The following is a 21,864-nucleotide window of genomic DNA, read 5'->3' as shown; positions in this document are numbered from 1 at the left end:
TCTTAGGCCGAACAAACGAGAAAATGAGAGAGGATCATGCTTTTTTTGGGGGCAAGTTGCAATCTTATGGCTCTTCGTGCAAAAAAAAGCTAGAATGTGATTCTCACCAGCTGGGGGAGAGTGGTGAAGCCAGCTGCTGAGATCTTGGGATGCCTTTGTGCAGGTGCCCTAATCTTCCAGTCTACTGGGAGATATCCTGCTGGCCTCCCACCCCACCTCACAGACATTGGGAACCGCGCCCCTACCCTACCAAATTGCTCCCTGTGCTAGATCTCCCCCCACTATGGACATTTTGACTCGCCCTCCATCCGATCTTTGCAGAGTTTCTTTCCCTCCCTGATTGCTCCTTTTGCAGAATTCCTCCGTTTCCAGGTTCTCCCACTTTCTCGTGTTCCCTTCTCTTCCTGATCGCTCCCTTTGCAGAGTTATGTTCCCTCTCCAACTATTCCATTTGCAGAGTTCCCCCATCTCCTTGATTGCCTCCTTTCTCGAGTCCCCTTCCCTTCCTGACTGCTCCCTTTGCAGAGTAACCCCCACAATCCCAACTGCTCTCTTTGCAGAGTTCCTCCATTCCCTTGTCCCAACCGAGGAACCTCCCCACTTCCTTCCCTGCCATCTCCCCACTTCCCTCAGGCCCTGTCCCCTTAGGCCCCTCTTTCTCATGCCCCACCCCCAAAGGTCCTGTTCCCTTGGCACCACCAGATGCCTAGTGGACAGTGCCAGGCTGTCACTGTCCCATGGCATTGCCTGGCCCTGCCCTGGACAACCCGGGGGCTGCAATGGCCTGCGGTACCACTGGCATGGCCATCACATCTGGTCCCCATTGGTGGGGACCATGTGTGATCCTCATCAATAAGGACTTCGACTGGTGAGCAGGTAAGAGCAAGTGAGCCCAGGAGATAGCATCCAGGATTCATTAATGACATTTAAATGATGTCATTAACATTGAAATCATCATCACAAAGCAATGAAGGTACGATTGGGAAAGGCAAGGAGCCAGGCATTGACGATTGACTGGCATGGCAAATCAATAGGGTATTGCAATTTATATAGTTTATATATAACCTTTACTCAGGGTTCAATCTGTGTTCAAGACTTTCAAAACCTCTTTCGTCTTTGTTCTTTGCTGGTCTATTAGATGTAGCCGCCCCCGCGCCCCCCCCCCCCCGCCCCCACCACCACCCACGCCAAATAGTTTTAAAAGTGCAGTTACTCTCATCATTTCAGATTTCTTAGTTAATTCTGTTACAATCTCATAGTTTTACCATTGTAACTATAAAAACTGACAGTTTGCCATGCACTATTTTTTAACTGGACTGGAGATGGAATTGGAAAATTGACCTCATCTTTTTCTATTCGCTCAATATTTATTTGTAGCATTTGTCTGTGTTTGTTTTTTCCCTATAGCCAGTAATTTCACTTGCAACCTGTGTGTGCTCTTCTTTTGTCCATTTTTTTCTGCAGCCAGCCATTTCACTTTCAGCCTGTGTGTGCTTTTCTTTTATCTCTGCTCTTTTTGCAGGAATCAGAAATCTATTCCAATCTGACACCATGTTGCAAGCATAAGGACAGCTGGACCTCTTTGGTGTGCTTTTGTGAGAGGCTTTTATTGAACTGATCTTGATCTGTCTGCCTCCTGAGATGGGCTTGTGGCATGTTCATATGACCACAGAAAGCCTGAGGTGTCAATCAAACTATTTACATTTCAAACTCAAATAGGCTGCATGAGGCAGTTCCTGGAACTAAGGATGTGAACTAAGTCACAAAACCCTTTGACAAAAACAAACTTGATGACTTAGAAATAGCAAGATAATTCATGCCCTCCATAAACATTCAGTGTGTATGCCTGGAACAGATGTTTGGGCCATTGTAATGTCGCTTTGAGGTCTCTACTTCCACAAAATCAGATCATGCAGTGTCTTTTCAAGTTTGATAGTCAAACCAGTAATCCTTAAAGGAAGTTCTCCGCACAGTTCCACATTAAATCCTGGCCTGATGCTCTTTTAGGCACTTGCAGTGTGCACCCTCAAATCACTCCCTGATTTTGGCACAATCCAATTTCTAGGCTAATTAAGTGTGGTACCATTGTAAACTGACCTCCAAATCCACTTCAAATCCAAAACAGTCCTATACTTCACACATTTTACATCCCCTAACCTACATTTGAGAAGTTGAATAGTTCAGTTGAACCAGACAGCCAATTTATCAATCAGATTTACACCACCAATATGGGGCTCAATCCATATTCCAGCAGAATAAAACTTAGGATCTGCCCCCTTGTCCCAACCAGGGTAAAAAATTACATCATCTTACCAAGACCTAAAGAAAAACAACCTAGGTTTATTCCAGTCTCTGCCATAAAGGGCTAAAATCTCATAGAATTGTAGAATTCCCGCTGTGCAGTTGGAGGTCATTTAGCCCAATGAAATTGCACTGACTTTCCAATAGGGCATCTTACTTACTCCCGCTGCACACCACCTCCCCCTGCCCCATTGCAACTCCACATATTAATTCTGCTAATCCTCCTAACCTACACCTCTTGGGACATTAAGGAGCAATTTGTCATGGCCTATCAACCTAACCCGCACATCTTTGGATTGTGGGAGGAAACCAGAGCACCCAAGGAAACCCGTGCAGACAGGGGGAGAATGTACAAACCCCACACAGATGGTATGAGGCAGCCGTGCTAATCACTGTGCCTCCATGCCACCCCAAGTTCTGCCCCCTAACTCGAATCACAGATTTTAGGCTGCAGCCAGAATTATATTTTTAAAAATATTTGCTAACTTAAGTGAAAGACTTATGCAGGGCTAACATCAAGGTGGTAAAGTGGGGTTGATGTGAGCCAGAAAGTAGTAACTGGGCAACAGAAAGCTTAGATTTAATGAGAAAATAAAGACAAAGAAAAGTGTTAACAGTTCCACAGTTCTGATGTTCTAGGATAGAATGAATTTTGACTAGGAATTGTGCAATGAACTGATTTCCATGCAGTGTAGGAGGTGGAAGCATATCTCCCATTGAATATTCCCAGCTTAGAACTTGTGAGACAATTTCAGAGGAAGGCTGGCTTTTAAAATAAGGATAATATAGAGAAAGACAAGAAAGATTATAACAATGAGGGAAAAGGTGGTAGATAGAGACAAGAGGATTTATCAGATGACAAACTTTTATTGATAACTTATCAAGGAGTGTGAGAGTTGTGTTGGGAGAGCCTTTTTGATAAAAGAATAGACATGGTAGTTGATTTCTATAACTGACATAATTGACTGCAGCTTGGATTTCATGGAGGACGTAATGGATATGAAGATAGACAGATAGAGTGACCAGTGGTTGACCTCAGGAATACCAGACACCCTTGTCAGCCCCCATGCACACAGGCATGTGCCCTTTTTTGTGTTAAAATGAAATACAGAACATAATGAACTCATATGTCTCTGAGCAAGTTGAACTTGAGAACTTGCACATTCCCAGTCTATGAAGAAGCTTGGAGGAGCTAAAGCAGATTACATAAATACTAGTAAAGCTTTCAATCTGTTTTTAAGCAGCCTGCCTTCAGTCCTCATATAGCAGATACTGCGTGCCTCTGTGTACTTGTATGACAAGGAGTGCAACGGCATTACAAAAGGGCACGCACTCGGACACACCCATCACCATTGCCTGCCTAGATGGCCGGAGAAAGTTCCTAGACTAGTCCACAGGTAATGCTTTTGACTTTAAATGCTTCGCCTAGACGCTGAGGATCTAGACGGTTTAAAGGTATCGGACAATAAGGCATCCAATTCAATATGGGTGCTGCCCAGTGGACAGCCCAGTGAAAACTGAACTATCTGGTTTAAAACTGGATGAATGACCACTTTACAGACAGATCTAGGAAAAAGCTAGTGGGTTTGGGAGAGGTAAGATTAGTGGGAAAAGAGTCAAGGATACGTTTTACATCATAGTACTCCAGTGAAGTATTGGCACCATAGATATGATGGGTGTAGAAGGATATGGCCAAATGCGGGCAATTGGGATTAGTTTAGGGGTTTAAAAAAAAGGGCGGCATGGACAAGTTGGACCAAAAGGTCTGTCTCCATGCTGTAAACCTATATGACTCTATGAGGGATTCATGCAAGACAAATGCATGCTGGAGACTCAGATGTGAAGATCAGGGTAACCCATAAAATTTCTGAATAACCAAAATGGTTTCATGCAGCGAGTGGTTAGGGTCTGGAATGTTCCGCCTGAGAGTTTGGTGGAGGCAGTTATTAATTGCTTTAATTAAATTGCATGTTGAGGAAAGGATAAATTTGAGGTGAATATTTTCTTTAGGTTAGGTTTATTTCCAAGACTACAGATCAATGACACAAATTCCTCTTGTCCACAACCCTGACCACACCCCCTTCCCCCCCACCTCTCCCCAATGTCCAGTGTAAACCAGGGTTTTTTATTGCTACAACTTTAAAGTTACAAAGCCAATGTGTAGAGTGGACCAGGCAGACCAGGATCTATCTCATTGCTTGCTCCAAAAACCAAATTCAAATTGAAAACACTTCATGGTCCCCACAGGAGAGATATACTAGATCCAAGTTGACAAAATAAGTCATTTCATCCCCACCTTGGGCTTGAACTAACGCTTGATCTTAGCCAACAGGCAGAGAAGCGGACCCAGACAAGTGTTGACAAGTTGTCAACATAGCTTTGTGTGAAACCGTGTTATGGAAACCTGTTTAAAAGTGCAGAGTCTACAACTTGTCAAAAGCTTTGGAAACGTCCAAGGTAATGAAAATGATTTGCTGAAGTGTCCAAGAGAATAATTACAAAGGTCCAAAATGTAAGTCTAGGAACACCAGTAGAAAACCTATACTACTGACCATGGATGATGTGTGATTTGGGTGGCACTGTGGCACAGTAGTTAGCACTGCTGTCTCAGCGTCAGGGATCCGGGTTCAATTCTGGCATCGGGTTACTGTCTGTGTGGAGTTCCCTTCAGGTGCTCTGGTTCCTTCCCACAGTGCAAAAATGTGCAGGTTAGGTTGATTGGCCATGCTAAATTGCCACCTATTGTCAGGGTAAATTAGCAGGGTAAATATATGGGGGTTACAGGATTAGGGCCTGGGTTGGATTGCTGCCGGTGCAGGCTTGATGGGCTGAATGGCTCCTTTTGCATATTAGGGATTCTGTGGACGAGGCCACAATGATGTGTGATTTGGGTGCCAACAACAGCTTTGAGAATTTTGAACATGTCCGAGGTTGAAATGAAAGAAAGAACAATATATTCCTACATTTAGCAAAGAATATATTAATCCTGATTAACTTGCTAAATGTATCAAAACAGTGATGGCCAGGAAAGTTGCAGTGGGATTGTACAAAATCATCGAACTAAAATTGAAAGGGTCCTCAGCCACTATGGCTGCTCTGCCTATGGCTCTATTGATGTTCTTAACCAGGTAGCTTTCCTACATAATGTCCTCTCATAGAATCATAGAACCCTACAGTGCAGAAAGAGGCCATTCGGCCCATTAAGTCTGCACCGATCACAATCCCACTCAGGCCCTAACCCCACATCCCCACATATTTTACCCGCTCATCCCTCTAACCTACACATCCCAGGACACTAAGGGGCAATTTAGCATGGCCAATCAACTGAACCCACACATCTTTACCAATCTCACCAATGCAACAAATTGAGAACAACATAAGGAACTTGTCTTGTCCATGTGAACTCCATCAAGCATACAGTCTGTCCATTATTCTCTTATGCAAGCCATTAATCATACACCAATACCACCAGTATTTATGTATATTCCTGTCATGTGCACTGCTGCTTAATAAGATTGAACAAGTCTATCAACTGATTATTCAGTCCTATACTTAAGCTTTTTTCTTAGGAAATAAATATATTGATGAAAGACACAAATCAATAAGTATGGGTGCAAAATAAATTGAGAAATATAAAGTATAGTTTAAGGTAACACGAGTATTTCCTCTCTTAGATTTCTTAAATGTTCTTGATTGCAACTACATTATAGCATCTCTACTGCAGGAATGATCCACATTCATCAATAATACATAGTTTGGAGTTTGGCAATTAGTGGACAAATGCCTTTAAGGAGCACAGAACAAAATATCATTAGAGTTCTGTGTTTTAAAGTCAGACAAGGTTTTGACTATTCTATCATGGCCTAGCCATGACACTACACTTGCCTGCATAAGCTGAAGGTTGACATGGATCCACCAGATAGAATGGCATCACTAACCCCGGCCAAACATTCCTTTCCTGCTGACGATAATCCTACTCCAATTCCTGCAAGCCTCAGGGGCAGGATTGTGTTACAGCTATACTCAGTGTAATTTCCATTACTGTCCCCTGTTGGGTCATCGGTGAGCTAGTGAAGATTCCACAGTGGGTACTATACATAGTCTGAAAAAGGTAACTACATGTAGAGTAATGAAAAGTTGGATCGGATTGAATGATAAGTGAAGTCGCTCATTAATGTGAAGAAGGAACAGAGCCCTAGGGATCACATGATCCCTGTATAACAGATTTCTTGCTGCCTTTCTGTTGTTCAACATAGATTGAATCTGAGCGAGTTGATGTAATCTATATTTTGTGACATTGCAAAATTGACTACATGTGTTAACACTTGATGGAGTGGTTGGCCAGGTTGGGCTTTATTACTTGGAATGTAGGAGAATGAGGGGTGACCTTATTGAGGTGTGTAAAATCATGAGGGGCATAAATAGGATGAACACACTTAGTTTTTTTCCAGGGTAGTGGAATTGAAAACTGGAGGGCATAGGTTTAAGGTGAAAGGCGGAAGATTTAAAAGGAACCTGAGGGGCAACCTTTTCACACAGAGGGGTGTGCATATATGGAATGGGCTGCCAGACGAAATGGTTGAGGCAGATTCAATAACAACATTTAAAAAGAATTTGGATAAGTACATGGATGGGGAAAGGATTAGAGGGACGTGGGACAAATGCAGGCAATTGGGACTTGCTGGGAGGGCACTATGGTTGGCATTGACTGGTTGGGCCAAAGGGCCTGTTTCCATGCTGTATTACTCTATGACTCTAACTCCATCAGCCAAATTTCCATCCTGTGTTCCCATTTAAAAAGGTATTGCACAAGGTTACTGAACCTGCTCTTAGATGTATTCTACCTCATCTGGTACTCTGAAGTATGATGTGTCAAAAGGTCTCCATGTCCTCTTGTTCTTTGGCTGATGGCACTTTTCTCTCTACTTTATGTTCCTGTACTTCTAATGCTATTTTCTGCATGCCAGGTGACTGGTTTTGAAGTAAAATGTGTGTGGGCCATAATCTCTGTAGTGGTGCATATTGGAAAGCAGATGTATCATTTGGTGTAACATTTGACCTTCAGTTATAAATGCCACTCCCAAATTATGTGGAGAGAAAACCGTAGCCATGAGGAGTTTTACTGGCACCAGATCCTCCACAACACAAAACAATGATTTTTGAGAAGATATTCATATATTTGTATGGTTTTATAATTCTTAGTTACATACATGTTGTGTCAAAGCGGCCGTGACTGCAATCTTACCAACCGTTCACATTGTGCTGCCCCTGCAAGCAAGGACAGAGAATTTGGTGCTCAGCCAAATCTCCGTCCAGAGCAACGAACCAGAAAATGCTGCTGGTGTAGATAGCCGAAGAATTCTGCCCCCGGGCGCTAAACTAAAACTTACTCCAATTTAAATAGCGTCCCATTTCAAGCTCACCAAAACAATAGGTTTGCCTTTGTAATATATTGAAAACTCTGGGTGTCAACAGTAGTCATGCCTCTTGCTTAAAGATTGAACATGGATTTTTCAATTGTTGTCTCTTTTATATCTTCAGCATATCGCTGTATTTAATTCCATATTGGTTCTTCGAGGCTGAGTTGCTTTCTTCCAAGTAACTTCCTTCCAGGCTTATCTAATTTATTGACACGCACTTCAAATAGAGTCATAGAATCTACAGTGTAGAAGGAGGACATTTGGCTCATCGACCCTGCACAAACAACAATCCTACCCAGGTCCTGTCTTATCCCCGTAACCCCACATATCCCCTATTCCCATAACCCCACATGTTTATCCTCCTGATATTAAGGGGCAATTTATCATGGCCAATCAACCTAACCCACACATCTTTGGAATGTGGGAGGAAACTGGAGCACCCGGAGGAAACCCACACAGACACGGGAGAACGTGCAAACTCCACACAGACAGTGACCCAAGCTGAGAATTGAACCTGGGTACCTGGCGCTGTAATGCAGCAGTGCTAACCATATGAATATACAACAATCTCTGGTCCTGACTTCGCCCATCAGAAATCTGTCCAATGTTTGCAGTCAGGCTTCCTTGACATTAATCCTTTTCAAGTATCAGGTGTCATGCTTGGGTGTTTATCGTGGTTATTACTGGTTTTCCTTAACTGAGTACTTCAATGGATGATCAGTAATTGAGGTGAACTTACACATTTTCTGTTGAATAGTGGCAACTTGGCTCAATCGTTAGATCTGAATGTTCAGGTCCTCCAGTGAGCCTGAGACCACAATATAGTTTGGCTCTTCAGCGCAGCACTGAAGGGGTGCCACTTGGTCAGAGCACTTAATTGCTACTTACACAGATAATCATACAAAGATCCTATGGCACAATACATACAAAAGCAGAGAGTTACCCCAGTAACAGGTCAACATTCAATTGTCAAACAGCATCAACAAAAATATTATTTGGTCATTTATTAGTTTACTGTTGTGTGATCTTGCTGTGTAAATATTTTCCTACATAACTATAGCAATTGCACATAAAAGTGAATCATTCGTTGTATAGATATCCTGGGGATGTGATAAGGAGTCTTGTCAGTTGAAAATTGTTTTCTTTCTATTTTTCTTAATACTTTATACTGAAAAATCCAAAAATAGGCCATTTACAGGAAGGTTAATAGTGTCTTAAAGCACTTTTCTGACTTCTGATCCTAGGCTGACTAGTCTAGATTTCCCTAACTCATGTCTCATTCTGCTGTTTGTTGAATATGCTATATTCCCATCCTCATGTACAATGTATATTATTATATTTATTTTCTTTCATTTCTTTGAGGATTGGGGGCTTTTTTTGATTTTCTGTCCAAAACAAGCATTACTGGCTTCTCCAGCAGACTTCAGGGCCAGCCTGATGCAATCTGGAATTTGTCCATGGTCTTCATTCGGGAAGACTGACGTGAAGAATTCATTTGGCACGTCGGTCATTTCCTGACAACCACTGTTTCTGTTCAGTGATCCTTTAAGGGGCTGTCTGGCTTTTAATGCTGCCCATGATGTAAATAATGAAACAATTATTCCCTCAGTTCAATCCACCTTTCTGTTTTCCTCCCTTATCCCACTTAACACTCACTTTAGACATTGCCAATTGACTGCATCTCCTGTGCCCAGCTGTACTCAGCTGCTCTGCCCCGTTGCTTGTGTTGTTCTTATGGGCCGCTCTCTTACTGTGAACATTCATAAATAACACTGTTTGCATGAAAGCTTATTTTCTTCAATGTTTTAAAATTTTTCCTTAATTTAACAATGTATGTTTGTTCCCTTCTCATTATTTTCTGTGAGCCAAAGAGTAAAGTCATTAGTGTGGAAGGACCCACACAGTGCTAACGGACTGATGGCAATGTAGAGGGGACAGGTAAGACTCTCGCCTTGTTTACCAGCTCATAAGGACAATGACCACTCCAGCATTAAAACCTGGAGTTTTACCTGGGGAAATGGTAAAATGGATGGGTAGAGGATGCCACTGACAAGGCTTCACTCGTAACCCTGCTCACAGTTTCAATGTGATTGTCATTTTCTACTGATCAGGGCACATGTTAGAGTTAAGTTTTAAAAGCATAGAACAAGAGTAAAGACAGAGTTAGAGGGTATGCTGGCGACAGCTCACAAGAAGTCGCCTCACTCCAGCGCCATCTTGGAAATGAATAGGAAATTAATTGGAATGAATGAAATGAATAGGAATTGGAAATGAACATGTGGGAGCTGGCACATTCCTAAGATGACAGAGCAGACCTTTTCAGCTGCTGTTTAGGGCAGCTATCCACAGTCTGGGGAAGAGGATGAAAAGAAAGCCGAACCACTGCCCTCGGTCAAATGCTACAAAAGGCTGGTTGATAGTTACAAATCTCAGTTAATGAAGACACGAATGGAGGCAGGTGAGTGCAACATGAACGTGGCGAAGGCAGGGAAGAAGAACAGTTACTCGAAGTTGATGTGAATAAGGGAAGTGAGCAGCTGTGGAGACAGATGGTTGACTGATTTGGAGCCTGTTCCTAAGCTGTTGAAGTTAACTGAGCATAAACTGCAGGATTGCCAACAGCAGCTGATCATCTTATGAGAGGGAAAATATAGATCAGCCAGTAGTCATATGTGATTTCAAGTTGGAGATTGAGGAACAAAATAGCACAATGAGAGAGAAATGCCAGCATCTACAAGAAGAAAATCATAACCTGAAGCTAAAAATTGGAGACTCTGGAAAGACTTTTGAGCACACCATTTCACAACAGAAGGGGGAATTGGACTACCTAACAGAGCAACTAAGATCATTTCAAAAGGAAAAGAGACAGGGATAAAGTGACTTTTCTGGATGGCCCTGAACACACATGTGAGGTTGAAAAAAACATGCCATGGGACAGGTTCTCTTTGACCAAGTCAGTGAGCAGCTCAATTTTCTGGAAAAAGATTACTTCGGTTTGACATTCCGGGACTCTGAAAATCAAAAGAACTGGTTGGACTCAGCGAAGGTTATTAAAAACCAAATCCGAAGTGGTTTGTAACAGTTCGCATTCAATGTAAAGTTTTACCCTCTATATCTGGTCCTGGTCTCTGAGGATATCACCAGAATTGATTTACAATCATGACAACGGAACTGAGCTTGGACGTGGAATCAAAGCACGATCAAGAACAGAAGGAGACCTCTGAAAAGAAAGAGGAAGCAGCTGAACAACAGCAGAGAGTTGAGCATTAGCAGAATGAGAGAACATGATTGCAAATGTTTATCACGACTTTGATATAAAAAGATGGAACGTTCAATGTTAGAAAAGAAAGACCGAACTGGAAAATACTATTGCTTAACTTTGCATGCTTAGATTTAATAAGATATGTACCTAGTAGAGCGCTAATAGTGTGGCAAAAAACCAAAGGCTTTAGAAAAAGGGGGAGTTTTTTCACACTGTTGGTTCTTTTTTTAAGGGGGTGTGATTAAAGTGTGCAAATGATATGTGTATATGTTGTGCGTTTTTTTATGTTTCAGCAGAATGATTAAAATTCATATTTCTTCTACAGGTAGTCAGTATGTCTGTAAGGAATATAGCTCAGATGCTGGTGAAACAGGATAATTTCTTATTTCAGCCTTGCAAATGGTTATGTTAAGTAGACTTAATTGACTTTTGTTTACTTAAGTTTCCCTGAGATTTCAGACTGGACTGATTGACAAAGCCACATGATGTTGTAGTTTATGTGCAGTCCTGGATCTATAGAAAAGAAGATTCAGGCTTTTGAAGAAAGGATTTGAAGTTTGGGTGTTCTGGTTGAAGTGGAGACAATTTTACAGATTTCTAAAAGCTCTGTCTCTCTGAAAACTCCAAGGCTGGGTACACTCATTATAGCAAGTATATTTGTGACTGCTAACTACATTTAAAATAGATTTTAAGTCTAAGAAGAATGTTGTTTATTTGGAAGTGATACATTAGAAATTAGGGTTGTTTCTTTTAATGTTTAGAGATTTTTCAACTGTTGAGTAAAGCTGCTTCATTTTGTTAGAGTTATACTTAAATTGTGTTATGAATAAAGCTTGTTTTGATAAAAGGTCCCTAAATCGTCAGCAGAATTATGCTAGAGCAAAGCACCTTTCCTCACATTTATGCCAAAATAGAAAAACTGTTATGACCTAGTCTGGCTTCATAATATACTTTGGGGATCTGGTCCGGGACCCTAATAGATGACAGCAAGCTGGATGGTGGACAACTGGTCTCTTTTCTGAATCATTTGTCAAACTGACAGATTTTCATCTCTGGAATCCATTCAGCCCTTTCCAAGAGGAAAATAATTTGTGGTGCAGGGGTGGATGGCAACAGTAACCCCACAATGCCCGTGCTGGAAAATTACGTTTGCGTGTAGCCAACACACTCCAAGCCAACCCATACTGCAGCCCTTTTGGGACTATTGCTCCTCATTCAGATGGCAGTCCCACCCTCTGGAACTGTCAGCCAATCCAATTGGCCAGCAGCCACACCAGTTCAGGCAGCATCAGGCAGGCATTTGTGGCTGCTGGGACTGCAGCTGAAGAGAGGAGCCCAAGTCCTAGGATTCCTGCCGCAGGTACGTCCATGGCTGGCTGTTGGGCTGGGAGGGTGTGGGTGTGTGAGGGAGAAGGTGGAGGGATGGATTTGGTAATGGATGGGTTTGAGGGAGGGATTGGGTAAGGGGGGGAATTAGGTCAAACAGGAGGGCAGCCCCCAAATGATTGAGCCCCTTCCTTCCTGCCCTTTCATGCAAAAAAAATCAGACTTCCTGCTCCCATGCCAAACATATTGCAGCGTGGGCAATATGTTATCAGGGTAATATGCTTGATAATGAGCCTAATTGACTCCTAATTGTTTACTTAAATCTGGCAATCAGGCTGCTGATTTCAGCACCTGTGCGCTCCTCCTCTCCATATTACAGGATTGAATTCAAGGGTTGGTGAGATGGGTACCCAATCCATTTTGTGCCCCCCCATTTCCAAATGGGAAACATGCCCATCAGGGGCACGTAAGGTTCAGCCCCAGATCGCTCCTCATAACTTAATGTGCGGTAAAGTTTAAAGCTTATTTATTAGTGTCACATGTAGGTTTACATTAACACTGCAATGAAGTTATTGTGAAAATCCCTTAGTCACCACTCTCTGGCGCCTGTTTGGGTACACTGAGGGAGAATTTAGCATGATCAGTCCACCTAACTGGAACATCTTTTGGACTGTGCGTGGAAACCGTAGCACCCGGAGGAAACCCACGCAGACATGGGGAGAATATGCAGACTCCACACAGACAGTGGCCCAAGCCAGGAATCAAACCTGGGTCCCTGGCGCTGTGAGAGAGCAGTGCTAACCACTGTACCACCATGCCGGATGCTCCATTATTCCTACAAATCAAGATTGTAATATTTCACAGTACCCACTGTAGCACATAACAATCACCAGAAGTCACATCTTCATCCTGTTTACTAAGCCAGCAAAATGACTTAACAGATAGCAATGCCTCTTCAAAAAGTGTATTTTCTTCTGTGGGCTAAGATATAGACTTCTATTTATTGCATTGTCTTGTAGCTGCAGTTTCATAAAAGGGCTTTTGTTTAACTTTGCACAAGGAAAAGGCACTCCATGTTTAATCTGATCTGTTACAACTATCCTTCATTATGTTTCCGACACCTTTAGCCAATAATATCTTTCTTTTATTTCAGGATACAAAATACCATGAATCAATCAGGATAGCTTACAGACAAAGTACTGCTGGTTTCCCTTAGCACAGAAGAAAATTGACAGATTGGTGCATCAACGTTTCTGATTATTTGCAAGGCAATTTACCAAACAGTATGTCTCATTTGATTTAAGTGATTAAGCTAGAGCCTCAAATGCAATAACATGTGCAATATGTGATTTTATATATATACTGTCCATTCACTTAAAAAAAATTCCTTTCAATGAGCACTTGGCACAATGCTCTGCTGGCTTAGTTTATCTAGACTTACATTTGTCACCTACTCCAAAACTCAAAAAATAGGGAATGCTAATTATTCTCGCTACCGATCATTTGAATCCTAATTTGGAGACCGTTTCTGAACAATTCAACAATATGGTTTCTGTTCAACATGTACAGCAGATTAGATCATAAAGCAGCAGACTGTTAATAACATCCGCACCTTACTGTGGGCAGAACTACAGCTAGAAACTAGGCCAATTCTTCAAACATGCAGTAAAAGATCAATTACTACCTGTGGCTCTTGGCATGAATGTTTCTGTCTGTGTTGTTTGTAGCTAATCAATGTCCAGAACTTGTGCCAAAAGTAACCTAAAAGGCAAAGGCTGACTTCTAGCCAGAATGATTTCACTTTGCAAAATAACTCCATCGCTCAAATCAGGTAGTTTCACGCCACGTGCATTTTAGTCGTATACTGTTAAGTGTTCATTTTTTTGTTCCTAACGGGTAAAGAATCATGTAGCTTTAATGAAGCACATGTATAAGGCACAGTCTCCCTAACAAATCACATGGCTTGACGCTGGCCGATGTTGCCAAGAACTGTACCTAAAAGGAAAAAAAATGCATTGGGTATGCAACAAGTTTAAAACAGGTGCTGAGGAAGATGTGTGTAGTAATCCCTGACGTGTCAACATGCTAGCATGTTGTACTGTGTCAGCATGCACCAGGAACATAGAGGATTGGATTTTACCTGCCCCCCCGGAGATGGGCTGGGGTGGCAAGAAGGCTCATAAAGTGGTGGCGGAAGGCATTAGGAGGGAAGCGAGACATCTTCTCACTGCCAAGAGGTATTTCTGGAGGTAGGAACCGGAGGCAGGTGGCCAATTAATTCAATGAAGTGGCCAATTAATGGACAAATTCTGCCGCTGTCATTTTGCTGCTGTTTGGCTGGGACCCCCTTGTGTTGGGGAAGCCACTAGATGGGGGCCCTTCATTTCAGCTGTTCTATGGGTGAAGGGAGGGACCACCTCATTCCCCCCACCCCCTTCCCCCCCCACCCCCACCACCCTCACAGCAATGCCCCTGTCCCCTTTAGCTGCTGCTGTTGAAGAGTTTAACGCTCTGATCGTCTGGAGCTTGCCTTGCCCTAGTTCTTTAAAAATATTTCTCCCCACACCTTCCAGAGCTCCTCAGCATGGAGGCAGTCTCTCCCTCTTGCAGCCTCAGCAGTGGCCAACTCAGCAACACTGCCAAAACTACAGAGACAGCAGCTCTGAGGCAGGCATCATCCTTCATTAGACAGTGGTTCCAGCGACAACTTTTGAATTTGTTGCCATTGGTAACATTGCTCCTCAGTCCTGTTAGAAATAGTAAAGGATCGAAGACGTTGTTAGGGGTTTTCTATAGGCCCCCAAATACTAATAGAGCTGTGGAGGAGGAAATGGCAAATGGATGAGTGTGGAGGTCACAGGGTAGTTATCATGGGTGACTTTAACTTGCCAAACATTGATTGGAACCTTTATAGGTCGAATAGTTCAGATGGGACACTTTTTGTACAGTGTGTGCAGGAGAGTTTCCTGACACAATATGTGGATAAGCTGACAAGAGGTGGGACCACATTGCACTTGGGATTGGGTAATGAACCAGGCCAAGTGTTAGATTTGTTTGTGGGAGAGCGTTTTGGAGAAAATGACCACAATTCAGTGTCCTTCATTATTGCAGGGATAGGGTCACACGGCAGGGCAAGGTTTATAATTGGGGCAGAGGTAATTATGATGCGATCAGGCAAGAATTAGGGAGCATAAGATGGGAACAAAAACTGTCAGGTATGGGCACAAACAAAAAGTGGAGCTTTTTCAAGGAATAAATACTGCGTGTCCTTGATAGGTATGTCCCTGGCAGGCAGGGAGGAAATGGCCAAGTGAGGGAACCATGGTTCACAAAGGAGGTTGAATGTCTTGTTAAGAGGAATAGGGAAGCGTAAGTAAGGATGAGAAAACAAGGTTCAGTTGCGTTGCTTGAGGGTTACAAGGTAGCTAGGAATCAGTTAAACAGAGGGCTTAGGAGAGCTAAGAGATGGCATGAGAAGTCCTTGGCAGGTCAGATGAAGGAAAACCCCCAAGGCTTTTTACTTCTATGTGAGAAATAAAAGAATGACCAGGATGAGGTTAGGGCTAGTCAAGGATAGTAGTGGCAACTTGTGCATGGAGTCAGAGGAGATAGGTGAGGTGTTGAATGAATACTTTTCTTCAGTGTTCACTAAGGAGAGGGGCCATGTTTTTGAGGATGAGTGCGTGATACAGGCTGATACAATGGAGGAGGTAGATGTTCTGAGGGAAAATGTATTAGCAATTTTGAAAAACCTGAGAGTTGATAAGTCCCTGGGCCAGATGGGATACATCCTAGGATACTTTGGGAGGCAAGGGATGAGACTGGGGAGCCTTTAACTTTGATCTTTGGATTCTCACTGTCCACAGGGATTGTGCCAGAGGACTGGAGAGTGGTGAATGTTGTTCCTCTCTTCAAGAAAGGACATAGGAATGACCCTGGTAATTATAAGCCAGTTAGTCTTACTTCGGTGGTAGGTAAGTTAATGGAAAGGGTCCTGAGAGATAGGGTTTATGACCATTTGGAAAGATGCAGTTTAATCCGGGATAGTCAGCACGGTTTCATGAAAGGTAAGTCCTGCCTCACAAATTTGATTGAATTCTTTGAGGAGGTAACTAAGCGTATAGACGAAGGTAGAGCAGTTGATGTCGTATACATGGATTTTAATAAGGTGTTTGATAAGGTTCCCCATGGTAGGCTCATGAAGAAGATAAGGAGGTGTGGGATAGAAGGAAATTTGGCCAATTGGATAAGTAACTAGTTGTCTCATAGAAGACAGAGAGTGGTGGTGGAAGGAAAATTTTCAGACTGGAGGACAGTTACCAGCAGTGTACGACAGGGATCAGTGCTGTGTCCTCTGCTATTTGTGATTTTTATCAATGACTTGGAAGAGGGGGCTGAAGGGTGGGTTAGTAAATTTGCTGATGACACCAAGATTGGTAGAGTAATAGATGAGGTGGAGGACTCTTGCAGGCTGCAAAGAGACATTGATAGGGTGCAGAGCTGGGCCGAAAAGTAGCAGATGGAGTTTAATTTTAAGTGCGAGGTGATTTATTTTGGTACGACAAACTTGAATGCAGATTACAGGGTCAACAGCTGGGTCCTGAGGAATTTAGAGAAACAGAGATATCTTGGGGTTCATATCCATAGATCTCTGAAGGTTGCCACTCAAGTGGATAGAGCTGTGAAGAAGGCTTATAGTGTGCTAGTGTTTATTAACAGGGGGTTTGAGTTTAAGAGCTGTGGGGTTATGCTGCAACTATACCGGACGTTGGTGATACCATATGTGGAATATTGTGTTCAGTTCTGGTCACCTCACTATAACAAGGACGTGGAAGCATTGGAGAGAGTACTGAGGAGATTTACCAGGATGCTGCCTGGTTTGGAGGGTAGGTCTTATGAGGAAAGGTTGACAGAGCTGGGGCTTTTCTGTTTAGAGCAGAGGAGAATGACAGGCGACTTAATAAAGGTTTATAAGATGATGAGGGGGATAGATAGAGTGAATGTGCAGAGACTATTTCCTCGGGTGGATGTAGCTGTTACTAGGGGACATAACTATAAGGTTCATGGTGGGAGATATAGGAGGGATGTCTGAGATAGATTCTTTACTCAGAGAGTGGTTGGGGTGTGGAATGCACTGCCTGCTGCGATACTGGAGTCAGACACTTTAGGAATGTTCAAGTGGTTATTGGATAGGTACATGGAGCACACCAGAATGATAGGGAGAGGGATAGCTTGATCTTGGGTTTGAACATAGCTCAGCACAACATTGAGGGCCGAAGGGCCTGTACTGTGCTGTACTGTTCTATTTTTATATATTTCTACGTCCTGCTATCCATCCGCTTGAGGAAGTGGAGGGGTGGTCAGGAGACACACTTTTGGTCCAAGCAGTGGAAGATCCTGGACTCATGAGCCATTTCGAGTCCAAAACAGGATCTAGAAAAAAAGCAAAGAGTAGCTAAAAGTGAATGCAAGTGTCTTTTTTTTCCAAGTGAGAATGAGAAATTACGTTATTTCAGAACAAAATTAAAATTTCACCTACCGGCTGGATTTGCCCAAACGTTGCACTGATATACACTATAACAAATTCACCCCCCTCCTTCCTATATTATATCCATCTAAAATTGGACCAGCAGTTGAGCAGAAACATGATCTGACCCCCATTTATGGCTGTAAGCATTGTGACAACTGCAGAGGACAGAAATATGTTATACAGTGTATTTCCTTTCATTGATTCCTGAACAATGCTGACATCTATCTATCCATCAACGTAAGATAGCCAGCAAAATAACAAACGGACAATTCAGCAGAAACCTCTTTACCCAGAGAATGTCGAACTCACTACCACATTGGATGATTGAAGTGAATATTATAGATGCATGCAAGAGGAGGCTGGATAGGCTTATGAGGGAGAAGGAGATTGAGGATTATTACTAACAGAGTTAAATGAGGAAGGGTGGGAGGAAGCTCAAGTTGAATCATGGACTGGTCGGACCAAATGGTGCTGTATGCCCTATGTAAACCAATGTTACACTACACAACCCTACCTAATCCCTAACGATCTGCTAAATGCTCAGTCACAATGAGGCCATAAGAAATAGGAACAGAAGTAGGCCATTCAGCCCTTCAAATCTGCTCAAACCATTGAATAATATCATGGCTAATCAACACTTACTATATCTACTTTTCTGCCTTCTCTCCATAACCCTTTGTTCCCCTACTTGACAGTGGAGGGCATATCAATTTTAAAAGGCTAGTTTCCTGAATGTAATCATGAGGACATTGGCAATTTTCAACATGGGGGAGTTAAAATATACAGTATTTTAATAAACAATGATGCAAACAGCATCTTCTTTAGCTCGTGTCAGTTTGCAATAAGTAATTTTTAAAAAAAACACACTGACAAAGTTATCAAGGATAAGGTGGTACGGTTGAGCGGGTGTCCCCAGAACAGCTGACTGGATGGAAGCAATATGACAGGGTTTGAACTGTCCAAATGCCATCTCTGCTCATTATCCTCACCAGTGGTTAAATGATAGCTGCCAATAATCGGCACCATGATGAACAACGAGGCATTATCTGCAGTTTCTTGCTAATTATGTCTCAGCCAATTTCTCATCCACTGATTGAAATTAATCTCCACATTTTGCTCCCTCTGCCGGTTTCAAAAGCAATTTAAAAGTTGGCATGTAGTTGCCCACGGCTATTGGAATTGATGCGATTCATGTTAAATGGGTTGTATAAACGTAAATGGCAGAAGCCTTTGAGTTTCCATTCTCTGACTTCCTGTTCAGTGTTTCACAGACGAACAATCAAGTCCAGAGGGACAAGCAGGCAACCTCTTACCTTCATGGTTGAACTTGCTGTCCTTGTATCTCTTCCAATCTCCTTGACTGCTTCAGATTAACTCAGTACTATCTAAGCTACCGGACATTCATGACCAGAGATATTAAGACAGTTATAGAACAGTGTGCATCAGGAAAACCAAGGTGGCAAACAGAACCATTCATGGTTCACATATCTTCATACACTTTTCTCCCCCATGGAATGGAATGTTGGAAGGATTTGCCAATTGAACCATGCACTGCAACCTGCCCTTCTGTGGTCATCGTGACCTTAGAGCAGGGACTTTGAACCCAAGGCCTTCCAGCCTGTGAGGCAGGGTTACAAACAGTGGTTAGCACTGCTGCCTCACAGCACCAAGAACCTGGATTCGATTCTGGGTTTGGGTGACTGTCTGTGTGCAGTTTGCACATTCTCCCCACCATCTGGTGGTTTCCTCCAGGTTCTCCGGTTTCCTCCCACAATTCAGAGATGTGTAGGTTAGGTGGATGAACCATGGTAAATACACGGGATTATAGGAATACAGCAGAGGGAGGGGTTGCTCTTTTGGAGATTCGGTGCAGGCCCAATAGGCCGAATGGCCTGTTTCTGTATTGTAGGGAATCTATGATTACTACTAACTGAGTTGCAGGATCTCAAGAGAAGAACTAAAGATGTTTCAGGAAATGAAACACTAAGATATTTACAAGGTGACACAGCAGCCACCTGGAAAACAAGGCTGTAAAAAGGTTATTCAAGGAATAGTGTACATTTCCCAGATCTCACCAAGATAGAACCAGCAATGGAACACCATTTCATTGTAACTGAATGCTTCCTCTGCAAATCTAATTGGAACAATCAGTGTTGATGAACACCCTTTCAAATCCCTATCCCAGTGTTGCCAACAACTTGAAACAAAATCTCTGGGTAATAATAGGAAAGTAGAAGTTCCACTTTGAGAAGACTTACAGGACAATATAAGACAGTGAGACATGTATTTAGACACAGTGATGAAGACACCCAAAGCAACAAAGTTGTGACGCCTAGATCCAGGAACAATACCCAGTATAAGATGTTACATGTTAATGAATGTTAAAACCCAATTGCCAGGATTATTGCACTATAATGTGATTTAATATGTTATCGCTGTGAAGTAACTTATAGTTACACAGCATTTCTTCAAACTCATGACATTCTAGAGGGCTTCACAGTCAATTACATACTTTTAAATTGGTGCAATGTCGAGAACCATGGCAGCCAATTTGCAAACAGCAAAGTCAAAGAAACCAGCAATGAGATGAGTTAGTGGATAATCTGTTTCAACATGTTAGTTGAGGTATAAATGTGGCCTTGGAAACTGGAAAAAAGTATTTTTTTAAATTCTATACACTATAGTTATATATACACTATACACTACATACAATGCCTCTACTTTCTCAGAAGACTAAGAAAATATGACATGTCAGCTATGGCTCTTACCAACTTTTACATATGTACCATAGAAAGCATCCACTCTGATTGTGTCACAGCTTGGTGTGGCTCCTGCTTTGCCCAAGACCGCAAAGAACTACAAAAGGTTGTGAATGTAGCCCAATCCATCACGCAAACCAGCTCCGGTCCATTGACCTTGTCTACACTTCCCGCTGCCTCGGCAAAGCAGGCAGCATAATTAAGAACCCCATGCACCCCAGGCATTCTCTCTTCCACTTTCTTCCATCGGGAAAAAGATACAAAAGTCTGAGGTCACGTACCAACCAACTCAGAAACAGCTTCTTCCCTGCTGCTGTCAGACTTTTGAATAGACTTACCTTGCATTAAGTTGATCTTTCTCTACACTCTAGCTATGACTGTAACACTACATTCTGCAGTGTCTCATTGCCTTCTCTATGTACAGTGTGTTTTGACTGTATAGTGCACAAGAAACAATACTTTTCACTGTATGTTAATACACATAACAATAATAAATCAAATCAAATGGAAAAATTGTTTTCTTTACTCATTCAAGGGTTGTGACTTTCACTGGATAGACCAGCATTCATTGCCTATTGCTGATTGCCCTTGGAAAAGTGGTAGCGAGCTACCTTCTCAAACAATTGCAGTCCATGTGGTGTAAGTACACCCACAGTGGTGTTGGGAGAGAGTTCCAGGGATTTGACCCAGCAATGGTAATGCCATTGAATGTCAAGGGAAGATGATTAGATTCTTTCTTGATAGAGATGGTTATTGCCTAACACTTGTGGGTCATGAATGTTAGTTACCACTTGTCAGCCCAAGCCTGGATATTGTCCAGGTCTTGCTGCATTTGGAGACAGACTGCTTCAGTATCTAAGGAGTTGTAAATAGTGCATTGTATAATCATCAGCGAACATCCACTTCAGATTTTATGATGGAAAGAAGGCCATTGATGAAGCAACTCAAAGATGGTTGGGCCTAAGAGACTACCCTGAGAAATTCCAGCAGTGATGTCCTGGAAGAGAGATGTATTACTTAGCCTTGTAATTTCTAGCAGCTCTCTGGATACACCCAGAATATTTTAAAGTCAGAACAGCTTCCCAGAACACCAGGGAGAGAAAGAGAAAGACTCTCTAGGCAAGTTAGCTACCACAGCAGATATTCTACTGAGGAAGACAAGGAACCTTGCTTTCAGCTACCCAGCAGAATTCTAAAAACCAGGGAGAAAGAGAAACACTTCTTTTCAGCTTGATGACCCTTCTAAACTCAATTGCTGCCAGCCAA

At 42.5% G+C, this 21,864-nt stretch overlaps 1 protein-coding gene across 3 annotated transcripts in view; it reads right to left on the bottom strand.

The window, feature by feature from the left end:
* Positions 1-21,864, bottom strand: part of LOC145352588 (uncharacterized) — a 153,581-nt gene that overhangs the window by 85,659 nt on the left and 46,058 nt on the right. The window contains exon 1 of one of the 3 annotated variants that reach the window (XM_080202728.1): positions 13,994-14,185. The exons of the other annotated variants lie outside the window; for them this stretch is intronic. Coding sequence (XP_080058854.1) covers positions 13,994-14,128 — 135 coding nt within the window. The 5' untranslated portion in view covers positions 14,129-14,185. Of the gene's footprint in view, positions 1-13,993; positions 14,186-21,864 lie in introns of those variants that run through there. 3 annotated transcript variants of the gene reach the window in all.

Source organism: Carcharhinus amblyrhynchos, chromosome 2, assembly GCF_965287045.1.
Source record: "Carcharhinus amblyrhynchos chromosome 2, sCarAmb.v2.hapA, whole genome shotgun sequence".
Taxonomy (NCBI): Eukaryota; Metazoa; Chordata; class Chondrichthyes; order Carcharhiniformes; family Carcharhinidae; genus Carcharhinus; species Carcharhinus amblyrhynchos.
Note: the sequence above shows the minus strand (reverse complement) of the source record. Positions and strands in the feature narration are given on the sequence as shown.